Source organism: Callorhinus ursinus, unplaced genomic scaffold (genome assembly GCF_003265705.2).
Source record: "Callorhinus ursinus isolate GAN/ISIS: 27379988/994484 unplaced genomic scaffold, GSC_fseal_2.0 scaffold4, whole genome shotgun sequence".
In the NCBI taxonomy this organism is placed as follows: Eukaryota; Metazoa; Chordata; class Mammalia; order Carnivora; family Otariidae; genus Callorhinus; species Callorhinus ursinus.
This window is the reverse complement of record NW_027397066.1, coordinates 94,797,969-94,815,102: the sequence shown is the minus strand read 5'-3', so window position 1 is coordinate 94,815,102 and position 17,134 is coordinate 94,797,969. Positions and strand designations below refer to the sequence as shown.

At 35.3% G+C, this 17,134-nt stretch overlaps 1 protein-coding gene across 2 annotated transcripts in view; it reads left to right on the top strand.

Annotated features, from left to right (window-relative positions):
• The window catches only part of LOC112826011 (bifunctional heparan sulfate N-deacetylase/N-sulfotransferase 4), a 403,078-nt gene that overhangs the window by 260,895 nt on the left and 125,049 nt on the right, over positions 1–17,134 (top strand). For both annotated transcript variants that reach the window (XM_025874089.2, XM_073891207.1), the window contains one exon: positions 3,682–3,836. In XM_025874089.2, coding sequence (XP_025729874.1) covers positions 3,682–3,836 — 155 coding nt within the window. The remainder of the gene's footprint in view (positions 1–3,681; positions 3,837–17,134) is intronic.

Genomic DNA, 17,134 nt, shown 5'->3' with positions numbered 1-17,134 from the left:
TAAATGGGATTGTTTTCTTAATTTCTCTTTCCGCTCTTTTGTTATTAGTGCATAGAATACAACAGATTTCTGTATATTGATTTTTGAACTCTGCAGCTCTGTTGAATCTATCAGTTCTAGAACTAATAGGTAACCATAGGTAACTTTTAATAGATTTTCATCACCACACAGTTCTTTTTATTTATTGTAATATTTAAAATTAGTTTATGCCTACCTATATGGAACCATGCCAGATTCAATATTACAAAGAAAATACAAACATCTTCTTACCATTCAGGAATTACAATATTTCATACATAATGAGCAAATATAAAGCAGACATTTGTACAAAAGCAACAATGCAGACACTGGAATTTTACAAATTGCATTTTAACATTGCCTTATGGGGATTAACCTCTAGCCCGGATCTTGCCAAAATTATCCTTATATTGGCAGACTTAAAGAACTTTTAGAAGTATACTATTATTTCATAACAAGATCATCTACAAGTGGTAACAAAAAAGCAAATCTTTCAATATTTTACTTCTGAATTTAAAAACTTCCTATTTATTGAGAATTAAGAGAGGTAAGAGGGAAAAACTATTAAGTTAGAACAAAAAAATACTACATTTTTAATTAATAATGATGTAGATTTGGGGGCACCTGGGTGGCTCTGTTGGTTAAGCAGCTGCCTTTGGCTCATGCCATAATCCTAGGGTCCTGAGATTGAGCCCCACGTTGGGCTCCCCTCTCAGCAGAGAGCCTGCTTCTCCCTCTCCCTCTGTGTGCCGTTCTGCCTACTTGTGCTCTCTCTCCGTCAAATAAATAAATAAATAAATAAATAAATCTTTAAAAAAGATAATAATGATGTAGATTTGAATCTAGATCAGATTAGAAGTAAAAGGCTAAATATGAACACAAATTCTTTTAATGGATTGTAATTTGTGTTAAATATGGTGATGTATGAACTACAAATTATATCCTCACATATTAAATTAGGTATAGAAAAATATGTGTTAATAGTATAGAAAAATATGTGTTTGTAGTGATTTGAAAATTTAATATTTTCATTTAATTGGATTTTAAAACATTTGAAATTCTGCATTGGTCCCTCAGCATAACTTGGTATCATATTTTTCATTAAGCTATTTCTAGTGTCACAAACTTGCCTCACATGGCTTTGAAATATAAGACGTATATAAAGTAAGAGAAAGGCTGATGGAAAATTAATCTATGAAGTGAAAAAATAAAGTTTTAAATATCACTCTCAACCTTGTGAAGAGTGTTTATAAATTAACACAATATCTAGTGTAAAAATTATTAATATTTTATGATCAGTCATGTATCTGTTTATATCAATAGTCTACAAATTTCATTTAAGTTGATTAATTGACCTCCTTCCTGGTCATGTATGTGTTTTGTGATTCCTGCTACTTTGAGTAACAATCGGTGAAGTTTAAAGTGAATGGAAGCATTTCTCAAACATTCTGTATTCAAAGCACAACAGAAGGGTGGGAGAACTGTCAGTCAATTCATTCATTGCATGTGACATAAAGTAACTCTAATCTGTGCTTCAGTGGGCTAAATTATGACCATAAGAAACATGGTCTAAACACTTCATGCTTAAAATCCATCTGAGGTAATGATAAACTTTTCTCTATTTGGATTTCAACGTTTGAAATGCTCTATATTAACCAAGTCAATGAATTGCAAGTCTGTTTTACTAACAATTTTAGCTAAAGTTACCAAAAATTAAGGATTCTGTCTGCTCAATTGATTCATAAGACTTTATCACATTCAAAACTTCTATTTCTTTACCCTTTGTATAGTAGCAACTATTATAAGTAGTATGGTGCCAAAACTCTAATTAAACCTGATGGTCCTTTCACCCTCTAAGAACTATGCATTATGAGCTGTATCCTGAAATAATTCATATACATAAATACACACAAAAGTTTCCATGCACTTCGGTGGACATATGAAAACTCTGAAGTTCACTGACATTATATTAATATGGACTGAATTAAATTATTCACCTACTCACTGCTCTGGGGAAGTGGCATAATACAGTGCAAGTTAAAGGAATCCAATCTCTGACTTCAAGAAATTAATAATCTAGGCAAGCAATGTTTTCAAGAATTTGTAAAAATATATAAATTTAGAACACTATAAGTATAAACCTGTAGATATTATTTTTAAGAAGAAAGAGATCCTGATATTTATGAAGTGCTTGCTATCTGCAAGTCATGATATTAAGTGCTTTAATAAATCAATCTCATTCACTTTTCACAGAGACCCAATGAGATAGGTATTTATATCCCCATTTTAAACCAGGAAACTGAGATTCAAAGAAGTTGACTTGTCCAAGATCACGTAGTAAAGTAAATGACAGAAGTAGGGACTCTACTTCTGTATTTATGGATATCAAATATACACTTTAACCATTTTACAGCACTCTTTACTGCATGATCAGTGAAATCTTTATTATGGGACACATAAATGAAACATTTGGAGAGGATTCTTTAAAAAAAACTTTAATATTTATTTGCTTAGTATTAAACTAAGGAGCCATCTAAAACATACTATATTGTGGAAAAATAAACCAAATAAATACACCTCACACTCTAAGACAGAATCTGTTATTTTACTTCACTTATTTAGTTAAGTATCTAGAGACCAAACAGGAATCAATTCCTACATTACTGACCCAGAACGTTTTAAAATTAGACTGCATATTGTAAAATTGTGCAAAAATTGTATGATTTCATACAGTGAAAATATTTGTTGGTATCTGCAATGAAGAGAATTCCCTGGGAAGTAAGTTGTTATTTCTTTCTTTTTTTTTCACTTGTGGCATGACCAAGGGTTTTTACTATGCCTTGAACACAAATTTTCTTAAGAGAAGTTGAGAACTTTATATTAAAGTTCTCAAGCCACGGTTCTATTGTGTTAATAACTTCATTGTTTAAGTTTTAAGAAATATTGGTATCAAAATAGGAAATGTGTATGTTCATAATATTTATGTTAAAAATGTAGGGATACAAAAGTAATTATACAGTGTTAGCTCAACTTTTAAAAAAGCAGAAAAAAATTTAAAAGAAAATACCAAAATGCCAAAATGTTAGCTCTAGATGATGATCTTTGTTTTTGTTTTGTTTTGTTTTTGAGATTCATATATCACTAGTCTGTGCTTTTTTTTTTTTACTTATTCAGTAAGCGTATATTATTTTTCTAATCAGAAAAAATTAACAAACTTCATCACTTAAATTTTAAGCTCAATTTTAGACTCATATGCAAGAATATTTTTAAGAATAAAAAAAATCATCTCTGATCAGGTTTCCCCTGCACATGCAATAAGGAAGAGAATTATCAGCTAATAATTTTAAAACAAAAATAAATTGTCTCAAATGAAGTTTGTTTATTCATTTCTCACCATACGCTAGCAATCCTGAACAGTGTCAGTGACAAAATACCCCTAAGTTCTAAACTAAACAACTATCTGCACTCCAACTCATCACAACCCCCAACCACATTGCCTTCCGTGTAATTTAGACTATGGTCATTTCTTTTTATTATTATTAAAACAATGCAAAATAGGATTTATGTATCAGTAGTAAGAAGAATAACAAAAATCTGACAAACATAATCTTCAAGCCAATACGAAATATTCATTTAAACCATTTTTAACTTCATGTTTTACAGGGACTGAAGAGGAAGATGAAGGAGATGACCTTTTGCTTAGGTCTGTGGATGAGTTCTGGTGGTTTCCTCATATGTGGAGCCATATGCAACCCCACCTCTTCCACAATGAGTCATCTTTAGTTGAACAGATGATTCTCAACAAGGAATTTGCACTGGTGAGGATATTTTATTGCAGTATTTTTCAAACTCCAAGTTGTAATGTATAAGTGGATTGCAAAATGAATTTACTGGGGTGAATACAACAGAAGTAGAACAGACAATATCAGAAAGTGCCTCACACGTATTAGGGTACATATCGCTTTGTGTTATTTTGTTCCAGGCATGTGTGTGTATATGGATAGGGCCATGATATACTATAAAATGTATTTCAAAAAGTAGGTCATTGTCAGAAAGTTACCATCTTTTGTTTTATGGAAGAATTATTCTTGCACCTATAAGGAGGAACTCTAGTACTTTCTCCACTGTATTCCTGACACATTATAATTACATCTCAAAAAACATTTATTGTAAGGAGAAATGAATGGATGGATAAACTGAATCATTAGAGCAATAATTGAGAACCAGTGGTTCTCAAACTGCAGCATGTAGCCTTTTCCCCTAAGAGACTTTTTAAAACACAGACTGCTGGGCCCAATTCTGAAGTTTCTGATTCCAAAGATTTTCAGAGAGGCCTGAGAATTTGCATTCTAACAAATTATCAGATGGCCCATAGGCCAAATCTGGCCTGCTGCTTGCTTTTTCTTGTCCCTGAGCTAAGATATTTTTCATCTTGGGGTGGGTTTTGTTTGTTTGATTGTCTTTTACATTTTTAAATGATTGACTAACAGTCAAAGGTGCAATAATACTTTGTGACATAGATGTTATATAAAATTCAAATTTTAATGAACATAAATACAATGTTGTTGGAACACTGCCACACTTACCTTTATGTATTGTCTATAGCTGCTTTTGCACTACAGTAGAGTTGAATAGTTGCAAAAGAGACCACATATGGACCAGAAAGCCTAAAATATTTACCTTTACTGAAAAAGTTTGCCCACCCTGCTCTATATTAGGTAAACCATATATCCCTCTAACAATCCATTTTTTTTCCTCAGAAAAATACTCAGATGCCCATTCTCACATCTTCACACAGTGGGAACAGATAGTCGCAAGGGGTATGTGGATCACCCAAAGACCCTGGGCCTGAGTTAAACCTATCTTAAAATAAGCAGTTTTCATTTAAAATAAACAATGTGGATGGAACTGGAGGGTATTATGCTGAGTGAAATAAGTCAATCAGAGAAAGACATGTATCATATGATCTCACTGATACGAGGAATTCTTAATCTCAGGAAACAAACTGAGGGTTGCTGGAGTGGTGGGGGGTGGGAGGGATGGGGTGGCTGGGTGATAGACATTGGGGAGGGTATGTGCTATGGTGAGCGCTGTGAATTGTGTAAGACTGTTGAATCACAGATCTGTACCTCTGAAATAAATAATACATTATATGTTAAAAAAAAAGAAGAAGATAGTAGGAAGGGTAAAATGAAGGGGGGGACATCAGAGGGGGAGAGGAACCATGAGAGACTATGGACTCTGAGAAACAAACTGAGGGTTCTAGAGGGGAGGGGGTGGGGGGATGGGTTAGCCTGGTGATGGGTATTAAAGAGGGCACATTCTGCATGGAGCACTGGGTGTTATACGCAAACAATGAATCATGGAACACTACATCAAAAACTAATGATGTAATGTATGGTGACTAACATAAGAAAATTAAAAAATAAATAAATTAAAGAGTTAATTTGCACTGCATGATTGTTAATGTTTCATTTTTTTAAAAGCCACATTAGGAGACATAGACCTAAAGCCAAATAAGTATTATGATATTTTATGAAGTTATACCTAGTTATTATGTTAATGACTCACCATTCTTTCCACCTCTAAATCCCCAGATGTGTGTCAGATCTGTGCATAGTATCCTTATAAGTAAGTGTGTGTAGCACAAAAAGCAATTAAGTTCATGGACACAGGCACCACAACGCTTGTGTTTGAATCCCAACCTTCCATCAATGGCTGCTTGTTCTTGAACAAAAATTACTTACCCTGTGTCTCAGTGCCCCCAGCTGTAGAAATGAGGATAATAGTAAAAGCTACCTCATAGGGTTATACTGATACATATTTGAGGATATGATACATATTTGAGAACACATATCTGTGAGCAGTGCCTGCAATACAGTAAGCACTCAATAGGTGTTAACCAATTATGATCTTCCAAATCCAGACAAGTACACAGTTATGCTTCCCTTTATAAAAGCCAAATATTTTTTTAAAATACAGATTTACAGATTTACAAGAGGTTAATCTTCACTTTACTTTCAAAGAATATCTAATAAATTTTGTACTACTTCATAGCATTGTAAAATTAAGTAAATATTCCCTTTTCAAAAAAATAAACTTACCTTGAGTAAGCATGCTGAATTCTCTCTTTGCAGTTACCTTGACAATAAACTGTTTATCATTTGACTTCAACCTCCCCTACCTCACCTTCACTGTGAAGGCTTGCTTTTTAAGCATGTGGGTTATATTTCATAATGGTTGATTTCACCTGTTTGTATAATTTCTTTTTCTAAAAGGCCATGCCAAAAACACTGGGAAAGACTCAGATGTAATTGCTTTGTAATGAAATGTTGAGAGCTATTTAGAGTTCATTCAGAGCAATTACATTGTTTAGTCAGTGTGGCTAAACGCTAGACTGAAACCTATAAATATATTTTGTAAAAAATAATCTTGTTATATATTGCATAAGCAAAATATTACAACTAAAATGGAGTCTGTTAAACACACATACTGAAATGACACTGTTCTTTTCCTTCTGGAGTTCACCTCGATAAAACTTCTCAGAACTCTTCAAGCAGTGACATCCAAAACCCATCTTTAGCTGTAAACATAGGATGACAGTAAGTGTGTTGTCCAGAGAGCCAGGGAATGTATTTCTTTCCTATTAAATTTTATCTTTCCACATCCAGATGACACTTCAAAACCATCAATAGTATCAAGATGGGATAGGATAGTGGAAAGCACTACATGAGATATTTGCAGGCTATATTTTAGTCCTGACTGCAAGTAACAAGTTTTAATACAGTTGGCATTTCATTTAATGTCTTCATGCCCCAGTTTCCTCCCTTGAAATAGTAATGATTTCCTTTTTCATTCTCTTAACCACAAAGTTTTTAGATAATTAATTTACATCAGCTCATCTGCCAACCAAAAGTACTGGACCAGATAATCCACTGATCAGTTCCATTTCTAAAATTCTGTGATCATTGACATCATCGGTCCACAAATTTGGAATGAACATCTTGAAATACTCATCTAGTTGCAACTGAAGCAATTATGGAAAGAGGTTTTTGAACTAAATGACCAATTTAAACTGAAAAAAATCAAAAATGTTTAAATCTCTTTTTTTTTATTCCAACCTGATATTCTTTGGTATGACCTTGCCTGTCAGAGGGGTTATCAGTCAAAAGCACAGTTATTCTCACACTTACACAAAAATGATTCAAATGACATATTACTAGTTTTATACTGATGTTTCAAAAGCAGTTAAACAATCAGAATGGTTTTATTTGTAGTGTTTGTCTAAATTCTGTATGGATAGAGTTCATTTTCTGTTGTAATATGCCTAAAAATCAAGAGAGAGATATATTGCAACACTGTTTCTTTACTGTTTCATCATTTTAGAAGAGCTTTTATTACTGTAAAGCATTGCATTTCTTTTTTTTTTGTCAATAACATTTTTTATTGCAGTATAGTTAGCAGTGTTATATTAGTTTCAGGTGTACAATATAATGATTCAACAATTCTCTACATTATTCAGTGCTCATCACAGTAAGTGTACTCTTAATCCCCTCTATCTATTTCATCCATTCTCCCACCCACCTCCCCTCTGGCATCCACCAGTTTGTTCTCTGTATTTAAGATTCTGGGTTTTTTTGTTTTTGTTTTTCTCCTTTTACTTCATTTGTTTCTTAAATCCTCCATATGAGTGAGATCCTATGGTATTTGTCATTCTCTTCCTTATTTCACTTAGCATTTTACCCACTAGTCAGTCCTTGTTGTTTCAGATGGCAGGATCCCATTATTTTCTATGGCTGAGTAATATTCCATCGTGCATATATCACATCTTCTTTATCCATTCATCTATGAGTGGACACTTGGGTTGCTTCCATATCTTGGCTATTGTAAATAATGCTACAATAAACATAGGGGTACATATATATATTTTTTGAATTAGTGTTTTCATTTTCTTTGGATAAATACCCAGTAGCAGAATTGCTAAATCATATGATATTTCTATTTTTAGTTTTTTGAGGAACCTCCATACTGTTTTCCACAGTGGCTGCACAAATTTATATTCCCACCAATAGTGTCCGATTGTTCCTTTTTCTCTACATCCTCACCAATGTTTGTTATTTCTTGTCTTTTTTATTCTAACCATTCTTACAGTTGTAAAGTGATATCTCATCATGGTTTTGATTTGCATTTCTCTGATGATTAATGATTTTGAGTTTCTTTTCATGTGTCTGTTGGTCATTTGTGTCTTTTTTGGAAAATTGTCTATTCAGGTACTCTGCCCATTGTTTAATCAGATTATTTTTTTGGTGAGTTGTACAAATTGTTTATATATTTGGGATATAACTCCTTATCTGATATATCATTTGCAAATATCTTCTTCCATTCAGTAGGTTGTGTTGCTGTTTTGTTGATTTCCCTTGTTGTGCAGAAGCTTTTTATTTTGGTGTTGTCCCAAAGATTTAATTTTGCTTTTGTTTCCCTTGCCTAAGGAGACATATCTAAAAAAAAAAAAAAAAATGTTTCTATGGCTGATGTCAAAGAAATTACAGCCTATGTTTTCTTCTAAGAGTCTTATGGTTTCAAGTCTCACATTTAAGTCCTTAATCCATTTTGAATTTATTTTTGTGTATGGTACAAAAAAGTGGTCCAGTTTCATTCTTTTTCATATAGCTGTCCAGTTTTCCCAACACCATTTGTTGAAGAGATTGTCTTTTTCTCATTGCATTTTCTTGCACCTTTGTTGCAGATTAATTGATCATATAATCATGGGTTTATTTCTGGGCTACCTAATCTGTTCTATAGATCTATGTGTCTATTTTTGTGCCAATACAATACTGTTTTGATCACTACAGCTTTGTTCTTCTTTTTCGAGATTGCTTTGACCAGTTGTAATCTTTTGTGGTTCCATATAAATTTAGGATTATTTGTTCTAGTTCTATGAAAAATGTTGGTATTTTCATAGGCATTGCATTAAATATATAGATTGCTTTGGGTAGTATGCATATGTTAACAATATTGGTCCTTCCAATCCACAAGCATAGAGTATCTTTCCATTTGTGTCATCTTCCATTTCTTTTATCAGAGTTTTATAGTTTTTGGAGTACAGATGTTACACCTCCTTGGGTAGGTTTATTTTTAGGTATTATATTTTTTTTTAAAGATTTTATTTATTTATTTGACAGAGAGATAGAGAGCACAAGTAGGCAGAGAGGCAGACAGAGGGAGAGGGAGAAGCAGGCCCCCCGCCGAGCAGGGAGCCGGACGCGGGGCTTGATCCCAGGACCCCAGGATCATGACCTGAGCCGAAGGCAGCCGCTTAACCGACTGAGCCACCCAGGCGCCCCTTAGGTATTATATTTTTGGTGCAACTGTAAATAGGATTGTTTTCTCAATTCCTCTTTCTGCTACTTCCTTATTAGTGCAAAGAAAGTCAACATTTTTTTGTGTATTAATTCTGTAATTGTAATTCTGTAATTTGTGACTTTACTCAATTCAATGATCAGTTCTGAAGGTTTTCAAAGTACTATTATTTTTAAATCCATGCACACTTATGTATGTGGTGTGAATGCATGTGTGTTATATATAGGAGGATATGTATATGTATAGGCGTAATCCACGAACACATGTATATTCAATGTATGAATGTGTTTATGTGTGCATATATATATGTATGCATGCCTATTACATGACCATATATGTCATGTGAGTATCTTTATGCTTGTGTAGAGGGTTAGTTGAATGATAAGTATAGTCAACCAAGATATGTTAATTATAAGATACTATACTTGTATGGCAGTAGGGTGGGGAAAAAAATTTTTGGATTCTTTCTTTTAGTAAACCATACATTTTTTTGCTTTCATTCTGTTGCTTGAGCATCTCACTAACTAGAAGCAACACTTCAAAGATGACAACAAACAAAAGCTCGAGAGAATGAGAAACACTGGCCAACATTAAAGTGCTTGATGAAAATGTTACCAAAAATTATTCCTGACTTAACCTACACCTCTTTTTCAAACCTAGAGAGCAGGAGTGCTTGTAACATAAGCCAGGATTATTTATTTTTATTCCACAATAGATTTATGAGGGGAAAAAAAGAAATTAAAAAATATTTTGTTTTTTTTAAGTTTTGTGTACAGACTCATTAACATTTTCCAATTACATTTCCATTAACAATAAATGAGGCCCTTCAGTTCACTAATAGTAGTAGTAGACCATAAATATCCTGAAGGAAAAAAAGAAGAATACAGACTTGTCTTCAATGATAACTTTCCAATAATTATGTGTTTTTCTTGATATTTTGTTAAATAGTCATGCATCTAATTTATGAGTAAATAAGTTAGGAATTCTTGAAATAAAGGCATAAGTTTTTAAATTCTACTTTGAAAATGCTACATATATTTATGAACTCTGTATAATTTTTTTCATAATTAGAGAACTTTTCTGATAAGAAAAATGCTGACATCTAAATTGTTCTCATAAAAACTCAAACTCACCAGAGTAACTATGGAAAATCTTTAAGTATCACTTATGTAGAGGTTTTAATTAAAAAATAAAAGGAGTGGGGCCCCTGGCTGGCTCAGTTGTTAAGTGTTTGCCTTTGGCTCAGGTCATGATCCCAGGGTCCTGGGATAGAGCCCCACATCAGGCTCCCTGCTCAGTGGGAAGCCTGCTTCTCCCTCTCCCACTCCCCCTGCTTGTGTCCCCTTGCTCGCTGTGTCTCTCTCTCTGTCAAATAAATAAAATCTTTTAAAATAAATAAATAAATAAATAAATAAATAAATAAATAAAAGGAGTGTAATATTGGAATTCACGGCACAAAGATATAAAACTGACAGAGAGCTGCCTTTCAATAGCTGCTATGCCTATATCTTTACTAAATTATGCAGTATACAGACTTATGCTGTACAACAAATACGAGATATCAAAAAACCCTGATAATTATAGTTAATAGGGTATTTCAAAGATAGAAAATTTAGAGAAGGAGGTGCCTGGGTGGCTCAGTCATTAAGCATCAGCCTTCAGCTCAGGTCATGATCCCAGGGTCATGATCCCACATCAGGCTCCCTGCTCAGCGGGGAGTCTGCTTCTCCCTCTCCCTCTGCCCCTCTCCCCTGCTCATGCTCTCTATCACACGCTCTCTAATAAATAAATAAAATCTTAAAAAAAAGAAAATTTAGAGAAGGTAAGAATATTTAATAAAAAATAAAATTGTGACCACATATTGGCTTAATGAAAGTTCACTAGGTAGCAAATAATGTATTTTGAAGGTTCAATAATGAACAAGGCAGTCTGTGCACTCAGCAGAATAGACACTTACATAAGCATGAAGCATTTAAATAAAATATCAAGAAGCAAAAGATCTAAGCATAGATAAATTTGAAACATTTTTGACAATTGTGTGAGCTTTTAAGAGATCCAGAACTTTTACAACCTAATCTCAGAAATGAAATCCCATCATTTTTACCATACACTACCCATTAGAAGAGAGTTATTAGGTCCAGCACATCATCAAAGGGAGGGGAATTCAACAAGCTAGTGAATACCAATAGGCAGAAATCATTGGAAGTCATTATAGAAACTTGCCTTCACATTTAACTAGAAATAAGAGACATAGGGACTCCTGTATGATAGAAGTCACATTTATTCTTTCATTAATTTGAAAAATATTTGCATATGAACTCAAACATTAAACTCCAAATATTTATTCTGAATCTTAATGCCAATTATATCCCACTGAGCCAAAAATATTGATTCATCTAACACTTCTCTTTCCTTTATCCAGTCCATTGCCTTTAGTTGCAAATATGTTTGGAGCCATTGAATTCTCACCACCTCTACTACTAACTACTTAGTCTAAGTTATAGTTATATCTTTTTTATCAGCTTTATTGATATTGATATTAACATGTCATACAATTCATCCATATAAACTTCAGTGATTTTTAGTATATCAACAGATTTGTGCAAATTTCACCAAAATGAGTTTAAAAGCATCTTTATCATCTGTACCCATCAGTAGTCATTTCCCTTTCTCCAACTCCCCTAACCCTAGGAGATAATTAATTTACTTTCCATTTCTATAGATTTGCTTATTTTGAACATTTTATTTTATATAAATGGGATTATAAAATGTGTGTGGTCTTTTATGATTAGCTTTTTTCATTTAGCATAGTGTTTTGAGATTCATATATGTTGTAGCTTGTGTCAGTACTTTGTTCCTTTTTATATCCAAGTAATATTCCATTGCTATATTGGTGTTATATTTAATTTATCCATTCATCAATTGATAGACTGTTTCTACTTTTTAGCTATTATTTATAATGCTGCCATAAACATTCATTTACAAGTTTTTGTGTGGACATATGTTTTCGTTTATCTTTATATTTACCGAGGAGTGGAAATGTTGGGTCATATGGTATCTCTATTCTTAACATTTTGAAAAACTGCCAGGCTGTTTCTAAATTTTCTGCACCACTTTACATTCCCACCAACAGTGCATGAGGATTCTAATTACTCCACATCCTTGTCAATCCTTGTTATTAACTGTCTTTTCTATTGTAGCCATCTTAGTGGGGGCAAAGCGGTATCAAATTATGTTGTGATTTGCATTTCCCTAATGGTAATGATGTTGAACATTTCTTTTTCATATGCCTCTCAGCTGTCATATATCTTAATTGGAGAAATGTCTGTTCAGACCTTTTTCCACCTTTTAGTTGAGTTGGTGGCCTTTTCTTATTTACTTGCAAGAAATCTTTGTGTATTCTTTATACAAGTACTTTATCAGACCTATGATTTGCAAAAATTTTCTCCATATGTGGATTGTTTTTCACTTTCTGAGCTGTGTCTTTTGAAACATAAAAGTTTTTAACTTTTACCAAGTCCAATTTATCTGTTTTTGTTTTTATATTGTTTTTTTCTCTTGTACTTTTTGTGTCAACCTTAAAAAGGCTTTGCCTAACCCAGGTCATAAAAGTGTAATCCTATATTTGCTTCTACAAGTTATATAGTATGAACTCTTATGTGTAGTTCTGTGATGCATTTAGTTAATTCTTTTGTGAAGTACAACTTCATTCTTTCACATGTGGATACCAGGTTGTACCTGCATTATTTGTTGAAAAGACTATTCTTTCCCCCACCAAATTGTCTTGATACTTCTGTCAAATATAAATTGACTTAAATGTAAAGAAGTATTTCTAGACTCTCAGTTCTGTTATTCATCTCTATGCCTGCCCTTGTGCTAGATCTCATAATTTTGATTAGTATATATTCACAATAAGTTTTGATATTGGGAATTGTGAGTCCTCCAACTTTGTTTTTCTCTTCCAAAATTGTTTTGTCTATTCTGGGTCTTTTGCAATTTCATATGAATTTTAGAATCAGCTTATCAATTTCTGCACAATGGCTAGCTGGGATTTTGACAGGACAGCACTGAATCCACAGATCAATTTAGGAAATGCTCCCATCTTAACAATATTAAGTATTCTGATCTATGTACATGAGCTGTTTTTCCATTTATTTATGTCTTCCTTAGTTTTTTTTCAACAATATTTTCTAATTTTCAGAGTCTGTGTTTCACACTTTATTAAATACATTCTTTTTTTTTAAGATTTTTATTTATTTATTTGACAGAGAGAGAGACAGTGAGAGAGGTAACACAAGTAGGGGGACTGGGAGAGGGAGAACAGGCTTCCCACGGAGCAGGGAGCCTGACGCAGGGCTCGATCTCAGGATCCTGGGATCATGACCTGAGCCGAAGGCAGACGCTTAACCGACTGAGCCACCCAGGCACCCCTATTAAATACATTCTTAAGTATTGTATTCTTTTTGATGCTATTGTAAATGGCATTGTTACTTAATTTCACTTTCACATTGTTTATTTTTATAGAGAGAAGTACAATTGATTTTTGTATATAGAGCTTGTAACCTTCAAATTTGCTGAATTCATTTACTAGTTCCAGAGTTATTTTAGTGGATTCTTCAGGATAGTTTATATATAAGATCTTATCATTTATAAATAGAGATAGTTTCACTTCTTTTCTAATCTGGATACATTTTTTTTTAATCTGGATACATTTTATATCATTTTCTTGTCCAATTTCCCTGGTAAGAACCTCCCCTTTAATGTTGAATAGAATGGCAAGCACAAAAATCCTTGTCTTATTCCTGATCTTAGGAGGGAAGCATCCAGTCTTTCACCATTAAGCATGATTCTAGTTATAGGCTTTTCATAGATACCCACTATCAAGTTGAAGTTCCGAGGTCTATTCCTACTCAGTTGAGTATTTTTATTATTAAAGAATGTTGGAATGTTCATACATTTTGAGGGAGGTCTATTCAGTTGGTTATGTTTTTCCCTTTGTCTTATTGATATGATGTATTACACTAATTGGTTTTTAGATGTTAAACTAACCTTACATTCCTGTGATAAATCTCAGTCCTGGTGTATAATATTTTTTATATGTTGCTGAATTTAATTGTTAGTACTTGGCTGAAGATTTTGCATGTGCATTCCTGGAATATTGGTTTGTGGTTTTCTTTCATTATGATATCTTTTTCTGGTTTTGGTGGTAGGTTAATACTAGTCTCATAGAATTAGTTGAGAAATGCTCTCCCTTCTTCTGTGTTTTGAAAGAATCTGTCCATGATTGGTACTAATTCTTCACATGTTTGGTAGAACTCACCAGTGAAACCTGGCCTGGCTCTTCCATGTGGAAAGCTTTTAAATTATTAAATCAATCTCTACTTGTTATAAGTCTATTTGGATTTTCTATTTCCACTTGAATCAGTTTTAGTACTTCATGTGTTTCTATGAATTTATCCATTTCACCTAAGTTAGCTAATTTTTTGCCATAGAGTGTTCGTCATATCCCTTATGGCTATTTTGATTTTTATAAAGTTAGTAGTGTTATCTTCTTTTGTTCCTGATTTTACCAGTTTGAAACTCCACTAATTACCAGCAGCATGCTCTACGGTTTTCAATGCCTTAAGGTGCAGACTTTACCATAGTCTGAATCAATAAAGTGCATTCCTTTTTATAGAAAGTAGTCTTTGAGGTAGGTCTATGAGACTTTTTCCAACCCCAGGAGTGTTCTTAGCTGTCCCTTTCCTTGGTTCTCTCTAATAAACTTCTTGTTTGGTCTATTATTAGCTTGTTGTGAATTTTAATTAAAATAACAACAGCCTCCTCTAAATTGCTTACCATCAAAATCTCCATTGTTTTCAAGGGTGACCTTAGGCTGGAACTTTTCCATACTCCGTCCCAAATAAAGTAAGTTCCTTTGGAGAAAATTTAGGAGCTCTCTCTCTTTCTATGAACTACATCTCCTCCTAGGCAAAATCTTTGCATCTGCTGTTTCAGAGCTGAAGTGGGGACAATGACCTCCTTCTCTCAAAGTGACACCCATAGATTTATGAGCAGGGTACTAGGTTGGGATGGTAGTCTCTGGTCTTCTCAATTTGGCTCTCCTGGCTTAGAACCACCATCCTACAACTGAGCTGGAGCAAGGACAAATCATGGTTTCAGTATTTTTGGTCTCTGCCATCTAAGATACAAATGAGGAAGAGAGCTCTAGATCTCTCAACTGTTCTTGCCTAGAGTAGAACTTCTGTGCACAGAGCTAGGAGAATGAGAAATTCTCATGGCCTGACACTCCCAGGGAGAATCACAGCTTTAGACTGGAATCTAAGGAGAGAGAAAAACCCCTGTGTTCCTGGCTGCACCTTCCTGGGGTAGGAATTTTTTCATTCTAAACTGAGGCAAGTGGGGAAGGGTGTGGGTACATGGCTCAGTTGGCATATACTTTCACTGTTCTTACCAATCTTCATAGATTTTCTTGAATAATATTCCTTCATTTGCTATACATCCTAGTTCATTTCCCAGAGATTTTAAATGGTTGAGTTTTTTTTAAAGATTTATTTAGTTATTTGAGTGAGAGTGAGCATGATTGGGGGGAGGGGTGGAGGGAGAGGGAGAAGCAGACTTTCCACTGAGCAGAGAACTGGGACAACTCGGGGCTTGATCCCTGGACCCCAAGATCATGACCTGAGCTGAAGGCAGATGCTTATCCAACTCAGCCACCCAGGTACCCCTAAATGGTTGTTTTTTAAATAATTTCTATAAGTTATGGTTGTCAGAATTCTCCAGAAGGGGCACCTGGGTGGCTCAGTTGGTTAAGAGACTGCCTTCGGCTCAGGTCATGATCCTGGGGTCCCGGGATCGAGTCCCGCATCGGGCTCCCTGTTCAGCGGGGAGTCTGCTTCTCCCTCTGACTCTCTTCCCTCTCGTGCTCTCTATCTCTCATTCTCTTTCTCTCAAATAAATAAATAAAATCTTTAAAAAAAAAGGGGGGGCGGAGCAAGATGGCAGAGGAGTAGGAGACCTAGATTTTGTCTGGTCTCAGGAATTCAGCTGAATAGGGATCAAACCATTCTGAACACCTACGAACTCAACAGGAGATCAAAGAGGAGAGTAGCAACAACTCTCTGAACAGAGAAGCGACCACTTACTGGAAGGTAGGACGTGCGGAGAAGTGAATCTGAGGCGATATTCGGGAGGATAGACGGCGGGGGAGGGGCCTCCGCCCGCCGCTTCTGGCAAGTGCTAGAGCCGCGGGGCACAAAATCGGACAGTCGGCTCCGCTGAGGGACGTCGCTCCAGTGGCTAAGCGGGGGTGGAACCCTCGCAGGACAGTGGGGTCTCAGGACCCTTGGGGTCACAGAAAGACCAGGGGTACCTGAGTGTGCCAGAGCTCCCAGGTATCGGAGCGGGGAAGCCAGCTGCAGAGACGGAGCTGAGGCGCGGGCTCTCAGCTTGGGGTGGCCATAAACTGTGATCCGCGGCCCAGTCGGGCCACTGCTCCTGCAGCAGGGACCCAACAGGCGGCAGATCCGGGGAGACTCCCCTTCCTTCCCGGGGAGGAGCGGCGCGGGAACGCACCGCAGGGATCTGCTGGGTTTGGAGACTCCACACGGGGTCGGGTGCCAGAGATACAAACGCTCGGTCACAGGTCGGGTGAGCACGGGGTGCGGCCGGAGACCAGGGACAAGGGAGTGACTGCTTTTCTCTGGGGGCGCACTGAGGAGCGGGGCCCCGAGTTCTCAGCTCCTCCGGGTGGAGA